This window comes from Pseudophryne corroboree, chromosome 1, assembly GCF_028390025.1.
Source record: "Pseudophryne corroboree isolate aPseCor3 chromosome 1, aPseCor3.hap2, whole genome shotgun sequence".
NCBI classification, from domain to species: Eukaryota; Metazoa; Chordata; class Amphibia; order Anura; family Myobatrachidae; genus Pseudophryne; species Pseudophryne corroboree.
In genome coordinates, this window is record NC_086444.1 from 315161013 (window position 1) to 315177426 (window position 16414).

At 43.0% G+C, this 16414-nt stretch overlaps 1 protein-coding gene across 2 annotated transcripts in view; it reads right to left on the bottom strand.

Annotated features, from left to right (window-relative positions):
* Nucleotides 1-577: 577 nt before the first annotated feature.
* HIP1R (huntingtin interacting protein 1 related) overlaps nucleotides 578-16414 on the bottom strand; it is a 315167-nt gene continuing 299330 nt past the window's right edge. For both annotated transcript variants that reach the window (XM_063964565.1, XM_063964563.1), the window contains exons 24-32: nucleotides 14545-14603; nucleotides 6074-6104; nucleotides 5309-5371; nucleotides 4333-4433; nucleotides 4147-4252; nucleotides 3752-3875; nucleotides 3609-3670; nucleotides 2759-2959; nucleotides 578-2039 (exon numbers count right to left, since the gene is read on the bottom strand). In XM_063964565.1, coding sequence (XP_063820635.1) covers nucleotides 1992-2039; nucleotides 2759-2959; nucleotides 3609-3670; nucleotides 3752-3875; nucleotides 4147-4252; nucleotides 4333-4433; nucleotides 5309-5371; nucleotides 6074-6104; nucleotides 14545-14603 — 795 coding nt within the window. In that variant the 3' untranslated portion in view covers nucleotides 578-1991. The remainder of the gene's footprint in view (nucleotides 2040-2758; nucleotides 2960-3608; nucleotides 3671-3751; nucleotides 3876-4146; nucleotides 4253-4332; nucleotides 4434-5308; nucleotides 5372-6073; nucleotides 6105-14544; nucleotides 14604-16414) is intronic.

Genomic DNA, 16414 nt, shown 5'->3' on the forward strand with positions numbered 1-16414 from the left:
ATGCTGCAGGAGTCTGTGTAAATAGCCCCCTCCTGTGACTTGCTTCGGTGTCTGAAGATGCAGCATCAGATGGCTCTGCGTGACCTTCATTAGCCAATTGTTCCACCTCCACTTACCCTTCCATCCTACACCACTTATTTTTTTTTATTTTTTTTATTTATTTATATTTATTTAAGTTTATTATTATTATTTGCACATTCTAGCTACTGAAGGCAAATGCTATTATTACTTATCCTATTCCCACTCATTGTTACAGTAGCTAAGAAAGTTATTCTCAGAAAGTGGATCACGAAAACGGCTCCCTTAATTACGGAAGTCCAAACTGTTCTAGAACTCATTGGCTTTGATCGGAGAGATACTTTTCTGATAGAGAGAGAAGGGTACAGCGATTCTACAAGAAATGTCTTCCAGCAAATGTCCAATCACATACACACACAATCACACACTGAAATTTAAGTTGTACATATCTTAAAATTTCACATTTTTACATTACACTCTTAATCAAGCCATAGTAATAGATTTTTTCATTAAAGCCAAGAATAAGCGCACGAAGAAAGATGAAATACAGACCAATCTCATCTGTTCACATTTTATTGCTTGTTTAACATTTACAAAGATACAAAACCGAAAACACATTCAGCCTAAAAGTAGAACATAGGTATGAAAAGACAGTTAAGGTTGATAACCCTGTATCCCAAAGGACATATAAAAAGGCAGACATCTATAACGGGACAATGCTCCAGCCAGTGTGTGAAATGAACGGTCTGCAATTTGGTTTAGTATAAATAAAAGCGAAGGTGCATGTGTTAAGACCGCCTGCAGACAAAAGTGCCCTTGTGTGATTTTATAATCCGGTACTCAACATCAACGGTATAAAAGACAGTTAGTCCACAGAATTAGAGGATTCCATTCCCCATCTCATTTTCACAAGCTGCCGAATGGATTATAAAACTACCTGAATGCACAGACAGGACAGAGTGTGAGAGAACATCGACCAACAAATATCGTTTGTACTGTATCTATAGCTGAATATTCCTTGCCTACAATTACAAACATCAGAAGTGACTGCAATGTAATTAATTAGCAGTGGAAGACAAGGCATTGAAAAAGCAATGCTACAGTTCCTGTAATTCCCATTCCCTACTGGTATCATTAGTTTTATCTCACCCTCTGCAAATGTGCAAAATAAAATATACTATAATTATATATTATAATATATATAAATAAAATATGTCTTCTGCTGCTATAATGCACCTCAAATTAAAAAAAATAATTAAAAACTAGTTTCTTGAAGATGGTTTCTTATAGAAAAACCTTTTACGTAGAGCTAATGGGCTTGACTGTTGTTGGGAAAAATGATTTACAGTAATGATTTGTCCTGACAGCAATGCAAGCTCTGCCATTGAGAATGGCTGGATGGGCATCATAGATTACTGTTAGCAGTTCTACTGTTCTGGGATATTAACGCTGGTATTAGTGTCATTTTGGGACAAATGTCTGCACTGATTTAATGGTTGGAGGAGCTTCAGTACAGTATATGTTAGACACTCCAATCACTACAGTGACCTGGGACAGAGTTACCTGGTCCTGTAATGTGCTGGAGGATCCTATGGTCATCATATGGCCCAGATAAGAGTTCTGTACAAGGAGAGGTCCTCAGTGGTGCATTACACATAAACCATCATGGACTTTAAATTGAATCATGTACATGGACATAAAGGAAGTATGCTCCAGCCTCGTTTATAAAGAAATAGAAAATCACAATAAAATAAATCTAAATAAAATGTATACGTATAAATAAGCAGCTGAGTGGAGGAAGGTAAAACCCACTACCTAAAAGGTATCAGCAGAGCGACTGTCTGTATAGAACACAGACGTACAGTAACTGCCGACAGCGCCAGAATCCCAGTTGTCCTGCACACCCTGGAACATGTAGCGGTGTATGGGGACAGAACGCGGCCAGTCTGTCTCACAGGGCGCAGAGTCACTGGCTAGTAGTTTATCAAATGAGCTTGATACACACCATCATCTTGATCAATCTGAAACAAAAAGAGCATATTATTATAAAGAACACAGGCTTTAAAACATTACACGTGTTAAGAGACCGAAGACTATATACTACACTGCTCAAAAAAATAAAGGGAACACTAAAATAACACATCCTAGATCTGAATGAATGAAATATTCTTATTAAATACTTTGTTCTTTACATAGTTGAATGTGCTGACAACAAAATCACATTCCTTTGGCTGTCAGGAATACTTGCTATACCTTCTTTAGGGATAACTTACAAACAAATCTAACATTCATGTACAGAAGCAAGATCACTTTGCATATCAGATTAGTATAGATGAAAGGCTGTGAATGATGGTGATGTACAACATGCATCAAATAATAGCAGATGATCTTCTACATCACTACATATGTCCATCATGGTGTTTTCTTCCCATGCAGCACTTATGTTAAGCGGGAGGCTTAATGTGTCTGACAAGTTTGCCACCAATTTAGGAATGCAGATCAAGTGCCTGATTTTCCCTTTACAGGTCACATTATGACACAGTCTTACAGACGTGGCTAGAGTTGCAGCATTTAATGACAGAGGGAGTACATACTGTACTGGAATGCTAGTACTAAACCATATAATCATTTGCTTCATGGTTGAGATATGAATGTTAATCTAGGGGTTCAGTGGTCAGATAATTCCTACATGGCTTGAGTGAATGCGAGCTACAGTGCTCGGAGTGCAGTCATACATTACCTTACAGTCTGCCTTGGGTGGAATGTTGGGTTTCTGTGCCAGCTTTGGCTTCTTCAAAATTCCAGGTTTCTGGGCTGACAATGGTTTTTCTGTTTCATTAGCTTCCTCGTACCCTCCTGCCAGAGAATAATGCTGCTTTCTAAGGTCTCCAAGGCGCATCCTTTCATTCTGCAACATGTTCTCCAATTCAAGGACTTTCACCTATGAGCAAAATAGTATAATAGTATAAAATCAAATAGACCAAGTCTATGTACTATGAAAACACAAGTCTATGCACTGTGAAAACACAATTATACATGTACGTACATATATGTATTATAATAATTGTAAAAAGTAAAAAATAAGCTGACATTTTGGATTTAGCAAGGTACTGGTAAATGTCCTTAGCGATTCTGGCCCATGTGGATATGACAGCATCACACAGTTACAGCAGATTTGTTGGCTGCACATTTATGCTGCAAAACTCCCATCCCACCACACGCCAAAGATGACAGATCTGGGCCACACTGAGCTCACTGCCATGTGCGTGGAACCAGCTATAGAGGATGTGCGCTTTTCATCAAAAGAATGGTGGGCATTGTAAACTCAGGACTGTAGTGCGTGAAAATCCTAAATGATCCACGCTAGTCACTTAGATAACAATTCTTCCCCATTCTGGTGTCTGTTCTGACCTAATACTGAACCTTTCCACCATATATACTTGCTTTAATTAAATTAATTGTAAACAAAATTGGCTGATTAGATGTTGGTATTAACAAGCAGGTGTATCTAACCAATCCCACTGCTTGGATCACTATAGCAGAGATGGTTACTATCACCACAGCTATTACACAACTGGTGCAGTTATTACCTGGCTTTCCATCTCTTCTTTCTTTAGTTTGATGAGAGACATTCCAGAGAAATCCATTGTATCTGGAGGAAACAGGTCATTAGGAACAATGTCAGTTTCTGGTGCTTGCTTGTGATATCACAGGCTAATAACATAAAATATACCTTTATCTTCAATCTGTTCTTGGCCTGACTTAGTGGAGGCAACGACATTGGCGGCCATCTCATTTACATGCCGGGAGCACTGCTGCAGCTTTGGCAGGTTCTTACTGTTCTGATCTGCTTTCACCTACAATGACACAGTATATCACCCTCTGAGCATCTATGATCAGTGCTCTAGAGTTAGGGTAGAAGAAATACCAGGGTAATATGTAAATAGATTCAGTTATGTGTCACGGGGTCACTGGGGAGATTCATATGACTCCATCCCCTATGCCGTGCATGTACAGAAACAAGTAATCTAAAGACGTGTTCAACTTGAGTTGTGAAACATTGCATTAGGGTGGAATGCCTCGTTACCTGCTCATAATGCCCAGTACATCATACACTGTGGGAATTACCTTGGATGCAGCCACTAACTGTGCTGTGCTGGCAGCAATCTCATGGGATCCAACTATAAGCTCTTCATATTTGCCTTTATGCAGGACTACTTTATCTGCAGATTCCCTGCAAACAGCAATGATTACATAAGAATAAAGAAGGTTTAACGTGCTACATTTTATCTACATAGATGAAAGGGTCATTACACAAGTTGGGTGGCTCCCCATCCCACAGCCTTTGAAGCAGAGATGAGCCCTTCCGTCCAGCGGGAGTTTTTAGCGTAGAATTCTTGTGTTGTCGCTGCTCCCTGCAACAAGAACGCCATGTAAATGTTAGAGAGTTACAGTATCAATATGATTGTTATAATTAGGCCATATTCCATAATCCTGTATTTAGATTACAATCTTTCCTGCAGAGCAGAGGTTCTGAAACTACCATATGGAAACACTGTTCTCTTCCATCAGCTACCCCAAGGTGTTGTTCCAGATAAGACCATGGCGACTCCTTTCAATTGGACATTATTATAGGTTAAATAAACTCTAGTGGAATCTTTGTTTTTGCCAGTATATGTTCAAAGTTGACCCAGAAAATCTAGGATAAAAATATATCATGTATTCTAGTTCTGGCCATTAGATATACACAGTCTACTAAAGGAATACTCTTGAGTGTTAAGATGGGGCTGTATTTAACCTTTTTCTTATTTTACAAACCTAAAACTAAACGGTTTGCTTAGCATCAAGGAGAATCTAATTAAAACATATTTTGCAGCTGCTGTAGATATTAAATACAACGCCATTCCTAAGCCAACAGTATGCAGTGGTGGTGCACTTATGTTTGCTGATCTACACACAGCTGACCGCCGGTCACATAAACGCATCCCGTGAATACATCCAATAAACTTTCATAACAAAAATATCAATTTCTTTAAACTTGAGCTGGTAGTTAAAACATTTGTTAGCAATCCAGACGGACTTTTAAAAGATTCTGAACAGTCTGAATAAAGCAAGATTAACAGATTCCTTATTCATCTTTTGTAGAATAATAATGAAAAATAAAAAGTAGATTTCTTTTTAATCTTCATTTTTTTCCAGCCAAGTGACATGTACTGTATGGGATAGATAAAGCGATATAAGATTGGATATGCCACAACATCAGAACGGTGTGCGGACATGTGACACTTACTCTTCCACCCTCCACAATCTCCTTCTGTAAGTCTGTAGAGGTTATGACCAGAAGTCTAATAGCCTATAGCAGAAAGAGTAATATTAACACCATGAAATATTATCCATGAAACATAATACATCAAATCACAAACACGCTCTAATCTTCAGATTATTTACATATATATGCAAATACAGTATTTAAGCTTCAGCAGAAGTATTTATTTGCAAAAAAATTATACCGATTTATTTTCATTTCCTGGCAGAAAGTAGCCAGTCAACCTACAGGTAAATAAGACAGGGGCCTCTCCTTCCTTTTGGCGAGATGTTGGGTAGTGCCATTTTACAGTTTAAATGTCACTGGCACTATTGCTGTGTGTAGTGATGTTTAGAAGCAATGCAAATGATACATTTACATATGGGCTATTAGATTCAAGTAAAAAAATATTACCCACTTAAAATGATCTTTTATTACACTATTTTCTATACATGTTAAAGAAAACAAGTTATTCTGTAAGGAGAAACTTTTCTATCTGTAATTATAGCAGTGGTATCTGCCACATTAATTTTGGCTCAGCAAAACATAAATGTTACATCAATGAAACAGTGACACCTAGTGGCTAGCCAACCAAGAACATCTGCAGGCTTGCAATGTACATACAACACACTTCCCACAACTTTGGAATTATTGTATATGAAGTACCCAGAAAATACAATTTTTTCTCATTATGAAATTTGCTAGATTTTTGCCTAATTTTTTTTCCTGAGTCACAATTTAAATGTTTACCTTCATCAGGTCTGTGCAGGAGTTGAGAATCCTGTGAAAAGGAATATAACATAGTATATATAATATAGGTATATGTTAGATTTAATACAGAATACATATAATACAAACCAGCGTTGCACTGTTTGGTGTGTAATATCTGACAAAGTAATATGCTTCTACGGAATTAGTCAGCCATTACAATACGTCTATTGTTTTCCACAACTTTTCAACTTAGAATTTTCTCATTGCTCGAAGTAAATAATGTTTATAGCTTTATGTGGAAGCCTAGACTTCCAAAATAGGCACAGTGACCCACAGGATGACACACACACACACACAGCTAAGGTGGACTGGCCATGAAAGCATGAAACGCCTCCAGTCGTGAAGAGGTTAATCACATGCACAGTATCTGGCAGCTCAGAGATTTTGGCACAGAATAGTACTCAAGTGTCACATGAGCCTGCCACATGTCATTGGTCATTGTTATTTATTTCAGAGTCAACAGTTAAAAGTACAGGTTGAGTATCCCATATCCAAATATTCCGAAATACGGAATATTCCGAAATACAGACTTTTTTGAGAGTGAGATAGTGAAACCATTGTTTTTTGATGGCTCAATGTACACAAACTTTGTTTAATACTCAAAGTTATTAAAAATATTGTATTAAATTACCTTCAGGCTGTGTGTATAAGGTGTATATGAAACATAAATGAATTGTGTGAATGTAGACACACTTTGTTTAATGCACAAAGTTATAAAAAATATTGGCTAAAATGACCTTCAGGCTGTGTGTATAAGGTGTATATGTAACATAAATGTATTCTGTGCTTAGACTTGGGTCCCATCACCATGATATCTCATTATGGTATGCAGTTATTCCAAAATACGTAAAAATCCCATATCCAAAATACTTCTGGTCCCAAGCATTTTGGATAAGGGATACTCAACCTGTATCTACAGCTCAGATGTAATATTTTCTATACTAATGTTTTTCTTCAGCTGAACAATTTGATAGGGAAAACTACAGAGGATGCAACTCATTAATTAACACCAGAAAATACAGAAGTCAGAATTTTTTTTGTGGACGGTGCCTATAATCACCATTTTCTAATTATAAGCTTACTGCTGAAAGCAAACCATGCGGCCTTACAGGGTTTAATCAGAACATTAATCTCCAAGCAGACTTCCTCTGACTATAGGGGGGTACACACGGAGCGATGTTCAGCTAATTTCTAAGCAATCTGACTAGATTGCTTAGAAATTAGCTGAACATCGCTCCGTTTGTAGGGGTGCCGGTGACAGCGATGCACGCTATGCATGCAGGCACAATCTAGCAGGTCGATCATTTCACCGCTGGTTGAAATAAGCCCCCCCCACATGTCCGTCCTCCCCCTCGCTCAGCACATCACGCTAGACCAGTCAGCACACATCTCTGGGGAAATCTCCCAGTCAGTACAGCCCTTAAGGCATAGACATATTTGACAATCCAAACGCATAAAGGCCCCTATCCACTAGCGAGATTTATCTCACCAATGAGTTGGATCCTTTTTCCTGCAATCTGGCCGGCAGCTTCCCGGGAGCCCTGCGATTGCGATTTGTTACTTAAGTGTATTTTTTACATGTGATTTTTCTCATGTTATTAAACCTATTTCTGTGCGATTGAGATAAATATAATGGTCAGCCCGTGTGATCTGCGACTGCGATGCGAGGCTCACATCGCACGAAAAGGAAATGCGATGCAACACTTTCATGCAATCCTTCTCAGCAATTCATCTCAATCGCATAAAAACAGCCCATATCGCACTAGTGAATGGGGGCCTTCTAGAGTATTAAATACACATTGGGGGATATTAATTTACCCACAGTGTTTACCGTGCGGGTAAAGCTCCATGTAACAGCAAAGTTAATCAATTAATTGTCAATTTCTCAAGCACAGAAAACCCCCAGAGGGTACATTTTAATGCAGATTTCTATTTTCAGCTTGGAAGGTCTATAATCTATATGGTGAGTGCAAAGCTTCTGTCATTTTTATTTAAACAACGTGGTCACATACCACTTGCACCCCAGATATAGGAGTGGTTAGCACAGCAGTAGATCAATACTGTGTATTCAAGGTCTGTAACATATTGCATATCTAATAATCTGATAAACTGGCTAAAAACTAACCAATTCCTTCCTGCTCCTGTAGTGCACTCAGATCAGAAATTCATATCCGCCAAGATTGGGACAACTCAAAAATAGGATTTTGGTACTTACCAGGAAAATCCTTTTCTTTGAATCCATAGGGGGCACTGGAGTACTCTTGGGATATGGACGGTGTTAGCAAGGACTGGGCACTGAATATTCAAATTTCAGTAACTCTCCTCCCCTCCATACTCCCAGAATACCTCAGTGCTTTTTCCTGAGGCGAACAGGATGGAGAGGATGAACAATGGAGAATTACCTATAACATTATAACATAACGGACAACAATAAAGTTGACACATAACGTAACTGACAACTAACCAGTTGACACCATAACCGATAAATCGGTGAGAATGTGTTACCATAAGATCCCCTGAACTTACCACAACCAGGTAAAACTGCTCTGGGTGGGCGTCCAGTGCCCCCTATGGATTCAAAGAAAAGGATTTACCTGGTAAGTACCAAAATCCTATTTTCTTTTTCATCCACTAGGGGTCACTGGAGTACTCTTGGGATGTACCAAAGCTTCCCTCGTGGGCGGGAGAGCTGTTTGGCACCTGTAACACTAGGCGGCCAAAGCTAGATGCTGATGCCGCAAACGTATCAAAATTGTAAAAGCGCACAAACGTGTGCACTGATGACTATGCAGCCGCACGGCAATGCTGCGTCGTAGAAGCCCCACGACCAGCTGCCCATGAAGTTTCCACAGAACGTGTGGAAAGAGCTGTTACTGATGTAGGCGGCTGTAACCTAGCATGAAGGTAAGCCTGACGTATGGTCAGTATAATCCATCTGGATAAGGTCTGCTTAGAAGCTGGCCAACCCATTTTGGCAGCATCATAGAGAACAAACAACGTATCCGTCTTACAAACTGTAGACGTTCGGGATACATAAACGCGTAATGCACGTACCACATCCTAAGTTCCAGAATGTCCTGTTAACACAGGAACTACTATTGGTTGATTGATGTGAAAAGATGACACTACCTTTGGCTAGAAAGCGGGATTCGTCCGAAGCTCCGCTCTGTCATCATGAAACACTAAAAACAGTGGCTTGCATGCCAATGCACCCAATCTGAAACACGCCTTGCCGAAGCTAAGGCTAGGAGAAAAATCGTTTTCAAAGTGAGAAACTTAATATCCACTTCATGTAAGGGTTCAAAGTATGAAGACTGTACAAAATCTAAAACCAGATTCAAGTCCCATGGCGCTGTAGGTGGAATGAATGGAGGCTGTACTCTGAGGACACCTTGCAGAAAAGTGTGTACAGGCGGCAATAGAGCCAATCGTCTTTGAAAGCAAATTGACAAAGCAGATACCTGCACCTTTAGTGTAGATAAACGCAGTCCTCCATCTAAGCCCGTCTGTAGAAATAACAAAAGACGGGATAACTTGAAAGATGATGTCGGAAACTTCCGAGTTTCACACCAACCTATATAGGCACGCCAAATCCTGTAATAATGAGCTGTCGTAACTGGATTTCTAGCACGTAACATGGTTACTATAACCGATAGTGGAATGCCCTCTCTTCTTAAGAGGGCGGTCTCAAAAGCCACCCCGTCAAACGCATCCGCGCTAAATCGGGGTAAAGGAATGGACCCTGTTGTAACAAGTCCGGACGTAGCGGAAGCGGGCAAGGATCGTCTGCGAGTAGCCCGTGAAGATCCGAGAACCAAGCTCTCCGAGGCCAATGAGGCGCCACTAGTATGACTGTGGCGGACTCTCGTTTGATCCGTTTTAGCAACAGAGGGAGCAGCGGAAATCCGTTTTAGCAACAGAGGGAGCAGCGGAAACGGTGGAAACAGATACACGAGGCTGTACGGCCACGCAATCGTGAGAGCATCCCCTGCCACTGCCTTTGGATCTCGCGTTCTGGACACATACTGGGGCTTTTGGTGATTGTGGCGAGATGCCATCAGGTCCACTTGAGGGTAACCCCACCTCTGGACCAACATGTGAAACACTTCTGGATTTAATGCCCATTCTCCTGGATGAAAATCCTGATGACTGAGATAATCCGCCTCCCAGTTGTCCATTCTCGGAATGAACACTACCGCCAATATCACTTGGTGATGGCCGGCCCAACTGAGGATTCGAGTTGCTTCCCGCATGCCATGTGGCTTCTCGTTCCTCCTGGTTTGTTGATGTACGCGACCGCCGTTGCGTTGTCTGACTGCACTTGGACAGTCTGAGACCAAAGCATGTGCACTACTTGTCGTAGCGCATTGTAAATTGGCCGGAGTTCTAGGACATTTATAGACCGCAATCTTTCGTGATCCGCCCAGAGACCCTGGAGCTGACAATTTTGAACTACAGCTCCCCAACCTCGGAGACTCGCGTCTCTGTGGGTAGAACTATCCAATTCCAGACGCCGAACCGATTTCCTGCGGTTAGATTGTGTACTTGGAGCCACCAGACTACAGAAACTCTGGCCCGTGGAGACAACCTCACCCTCTAGTGAATCTGCAGATGTGAGGCCGACCACTGTGCGAGCACATGCAGTTGAAAAGGATGTGAGTGAAATCTTCCGAACAAAAGCACTTTGAAAGCCGCCACCATTGTGCCTAACAGGCGAAAGCACAAACGTACCGAGGCACTAAATCGTACCAGATGACGAATAGTCTGTACTTTCTGTTCCGGTAGGCAAATTCTTCGATCTACCGTATCGAGAATCATCCCTAGGAATTGAAGTCGTTGAGACGGAATCCGATGTGAGTTCTTGAAGATGACAATCCAACCGTGCTGAACCAGCACATTGTACGTTAGCAACGCATGTTGAAGGCGCATTTGGTGAGACGGAGCTTTGATGAGCAAATCGTCTAAGTACGGGACTATTATCACTTCCAGGGATAGGAGATGAGCCATCATAACAGACATCACTTTGGTGAATACCCTAAGCGCCGACGAGAGGGCAAACGGTAGAGCCTGAAACTGATAATGGATCTGCCGTATCACAAAACGCAAGAACCTCTGATGAGGTGGCCAAATCGGAATGTGTACCTGCAAGTACTGTCCGCAGCGATTCCATCTTGAATCTGTAGTAAGTATGCAATATTGGCCTGACCGAGCCATCCGGCTTTGGCCACAAACAGACTGGAATAATAACCCTGACCTTGTTGGTGTACAGGGACCGGAATCAAAACTGCTGAATCCAGCAGAGAGTGAATGGCAATTTACCGAACCGCCCTCTTGGCGTCCGACACAGGCAGTCCTGTCTTGAAAAACCGCAGAGGCGGTAGACAGTCGAACTCTTATCTTTTAACACCAAATTGCGGATCCACCCATCTGTGGATGTCTGGAACCACGCCAAATGAAACGTCTGAAAGCGTGCTCCCACAACTGGAGAATCGAGATGGGCTGGGAGCCAGTCATGCCACTGTCTTGCCGGTGACCTTAGCGTCTGGACGACTGGTGTTGGTTTGTTGAAAACCACGTCCTCGACCTCGCCTACCAGGCGTGGCTGTTTGTCTACCACGGCCTCGAAAGGGCTGAGGTCTAAAGGATTCGAACGCTGGTCCAGAGTATTCCGTGAAAAATACCTTTGTCCAAATCAGGACCAAACAACCTTCGCATAAGGTAATGCTTCTATTCTTCTCTCGACCTTTGCCTCCGCCTGCTAAGGACGCAGCCAGAGCGTGTGACACTGAAAGGCGACTAGGCAGACGTCCGTAGAAGCTGTACATAGATAATCAGCAGCTTCGCAGATTTGATCAGCGAGAAGCATAAGGTGGACGTTTTGTAGGGCGGACCTGAGTCCTGTTATCCAGACAAGCAACGCCGTAGTTACCCAAATGCCAACCAAACACGGTCGAAGCAACACCCCTGCTGCTGTATACAGCGACTCTAGCATAGCTCCCATGGAGATGTCATTGACTTTGGAAACGGGTAACTAGACTGAAATCGGCGAGGTTTAGAAACCTGTGTATCAGGATCCTATTAACATTTTATTTAGAGATTCCGAAAAAAAAATAAGAAACACGCTGGAGATCTGTGGCCTAGTAAAGACCACCTTATAAATTGTCAGAGCCTCTTCAGTCCCTGTAAACTTAAGAGACTGACGCACCCACACTATCTGACTGCTGGTCTATTCACCCTTCTCACATTCATCTTGCGCAGTTAGGCCTGGCATAGAATCGTCAGGATTGCAACATAGCAGAAACTGGGAATTTATAAGGCAAATGAGAACTATCTTTGCAAAATAGGAGATGAAATGGGAGTATAAAATATACTGTGCATGTGGTAGAACTCACCGGGAACCCACTGGTACAGATATTGCAGTGAAACAACTTTTCCGTCTTTGCTGGTGACTTACTTATTATGTAACCAGACAAATAAATAGACAAAGACAGACCAATTCCACCTCAGTAAAATTGCGAAAATGTGTATATGGTCAAAGTGCAGTGCACGTGGCCAGACCATAAGAAACCTGATCCAAAAATTCCTACCAACACCCCTGCGCCATCCGGTGGAGCAGTGTTGTAGGACAGGAACGTTCTGGAAAAGAAACAGAAAGTATGATTAAAATGGCCTCCAGCCATGTGCTTATAGTCAAAGAACATATAGCATATTTCCTTACATGACCATATATACATACATACAGTATTTTATATATATTTTATATACATTTTCTATGGTATAACAAGTGCTACACGAATGCATATATAACACAATGCAGCCCCTTCTTTAGCATAGGCTGTCTATTGCTGCTGCTGTGGCATAATCTCTCCCCCCCCCCCCTGCAGCTGCGCTACAAGTAATAGGGACAGGGAAACTCCTGACTGCCCAGCATGAGCCCACTAGTTGTGCACTGTCCGCGGTCTGAGTGATCAAAGGCGCCGGCATCCCCCCTCCCTGCTACCCCCTTAGCGTGTGCAGGGAGCGCTGGCAGTGCTGAGCTGCCGGCTGTTATTGAGACAGACCGCGGCAGCAGTGAACGCTGTCCGCGGTCTGAGGGAGCAGTTATCTTCCCCTAAGCGACGGAGCCTCCGGCCGTTACAGGGACAGACCGCGGCAGCACTGAACGCTGTCCGCGGTCTGATTGCATTACAGGCAGGGAGCGCTGAGAACGGCGCTTGCAGCGGCCGTCCAGCGCGTCCCTCTGAGCGGCGGCCGGGAATAGGGGAGCGGCGGTGGGGAGCTGATAGCAGCGGGATGCTTTGGGCGACGCACATAGCAGTCCCCCCACACGGCGGGGCGGCAGCGTGAGCTGACCGCCCCGGTAATAAATACCTGGGTTCCTGTGCTCTGACGGGCTTCTACAGCAAGCTCTGTTCTGCAGCCTCAGCTGAAGGTAGCTGATGTACTTGGGCTCTGACGGGGCTTCTTCCAGCAAGCGCCGTCCAGTCCTTTCTGCAGTCTCAGCTGTTGTTAGCTGAGCTGCTTGTGGCTGTGAGGGGGCTCCTTTGTGAGTCCCGACACGCCAAGAGCTGCACGCAGCAGCTTCTATAATCCCGTACCCAGAGCTTTTGTGTAAGCTGGGAAAGGATTGTAATGTATAAAAAATAAAAACAAGAATATTTAAAAGTAAAAAATGTATGTCCCCCTCTGGAGGTCCACACTTGTGCTTCCTGTCCATGTGAGCACCGAAAAAACACTGAGGTATTCTGGGAGTATGGAGGGGAGGAGAGTTACTGAAATTTGAATATTCAGTGCCCAGTCCTTGCTAACACCGTCCATATCCCAAGAGTACTCCAGTGACCCCTAGTGGATGAAAAAGAAATAACACCTCTTATAAGAAATGAATGCAATCCATTAAAATCCAGTTCTAAAATCCACATATCCACAAACAGTAAAGAACCATTTCCATATAAGTATTCCTCCAAGCAGCTGATCTCCACCATAACAGAGGGCAACAAATGGGAGACATTCCACACACCAGTTTCATGCAGCAACTAAGGCACTGGTATTTTAGGTGGGATGTGCCTCAGTGGAAGAACTGCCATAAATTGTGAAATCACGTATATAACCAAACAAAAAAAAAAAAATCCAACTTTTTTATTTATTTATGTACTATACATTTGTTCTACTCCTTTCTATGATGGAATACAAAAAAAGTGTTTTCATATCAAACTGCTTGCTTCCTGAGACTGGCCGTGCACCACAAATGTCTCGTAGATGTACTATATGCAGCGAGCTCAGTCTCTGCATTTTTTTTTTAGAATGTATTAAATTTGGTAGGAAATCAGAATAATTACCAACTTCAAGTAGAGGATTCTGAAATGTTCTGAACAAAAGTTCTAGAATGTACGTGGCCATTGCTGTAATGTCATAATGTATTTGTAAAGACACAATTTGACAGTTAAACAGACCTCTCGTTCACTTCCAGTTTGACTCCAGAAGTGTCCTTCCGAGCCTGGTTCATCATTTCCTGTAAGAGAATTAAAGAAGGAGTTACTTCAACCACCAGCGACAATGCCCTGACTCTCTTATCTCCCTCTCTCTACATAATATATATTTCTCTATCGTCCTAGTGGATGCTGGGGTTCCTGAAAGGACCATGGGGAATAGCGGCTCCGCAGGAGACAGGGCACAAAAAGTAAAGCTTTTCCAGATCAGGTGGTGTGCACTGGCTCCTCCCCCTATGACCCTCCTCCAGACTCCAGTTAGATTTTTGTGCCCGGCCGAGAAGGGTGCAATCTAGGTGGCTCTCCTAAAGAGCTGCTTAGAGAAAGTTTAGCTTAGGTTTTTTATTTTACAGTGAGTCCTGCTGGCAACAGGATCACTGCAACGAGGGACTGAGGGGAGAAGAAGTGAACTCACCTGCGTGCAGGATGGATTGGCTTCTTGGCTACTGGACATTAGCTCCAGAGGGACGATCACAGGTACAGCCTGGATGGTCACCGGAGCCGCGCCGCCGGCCCCCTTGCAGATGCTGAAGTTAGAAGAGGTCCAGAATCGGCGGCTGAAGACCCTTGCAGTCTTCTAAAGGTAGCGCACAGCACTGCAGCTGTGCGCCATTTTCCTCTCAGCACACTTCACACGCTGTCACTGAGGGTGCAGGGCGCTGGGGGGGGGCGCCCTGGGAGGCAAATGTAAACCTATATACTGGCTAAAAATACCTCACATATAGCCCCCAGAGGCTATATGGAGATATTTAACCCCTGCCAAACTTCACTAAAGAGCGGGAGACGAGCCCGCCGTAAAAGGGGCGGGGCCTATCTCCTCAGCACACAGCGCCATTTTTTCTCTCACAGAAAGGCTGGAGAGAAGGCTCCCAGGCTCTCCCCTGCACTGCACTACAGAAACAGGGTTTAAACAGAGAGGGGGGGCACAAATTGGCGATATAAATATATATATAAAGATGCTATTAGGGAGAAACACTTATATAAGGTTGTCCCTATGTAATTATAGCGTTTTTTGGTGTGTGCTGGCAAACTCTCCCTCTGTCTCTCCAAAGGGCTAGTGGGGTCCTGTCCTCTGTCAGAGCATTCCAGGTGTGTGTGCTGTGTGTCGGTACGTGTGTGTCGACATGTATGAGGACGATGCTGGAGGAGGCGGAGAAATTGCCTGTAATGGTGATGTCACTCTCTAGGGAGTCGACACCGGAATGGATGGCTTATTTAGGGAATTACGTGAGAATGTCAACACGCTGCAAGGTCGGTTGACGACATGAGACGGCCGACAAACAATTAGTAACGGTCCAGGCGTCTCAGAAACACCGTCAGGGTTTTTTTATAAAAAACGCCCATTTACCTCAGTCGGTCGACACAGACACAGACACGGACACTGAATCCAGTGTCGACGGTGAATAAACAAACGTATTCCTCATTAGGGCCACACGTTAAGGGCAATGAAGGAGCTGTTACATATTTCTGATACTACAAGTACCACAAAAAAGGGTATTATGTGGAAGTGAAAAAACTACCTGTAGTTTTTCCTGAATCAGATAAAATAAAATGAAGTGTGTGATGATGCGTGGGTTTACCCCGATAGCAAATATTGGCGTTATACCTTTTCCCGCCAGAAGTTAGGGCGCGTTGGGAAACACCCATTAGGGTGGATAAGGCGCTCACACGCTTATCAAGGAGCCAGCTGATAGGCAGCTGGAAAAATATCCTAAAAAGTATATACACACAGACGGTGGTTATACTGCGACCAGCGATCGCCATCAGCCTGGAGATGCAGTGCTGGGTTGGCTTGGTCGAATTCCCTGACTAAAAATATTTTATTGATATAGGG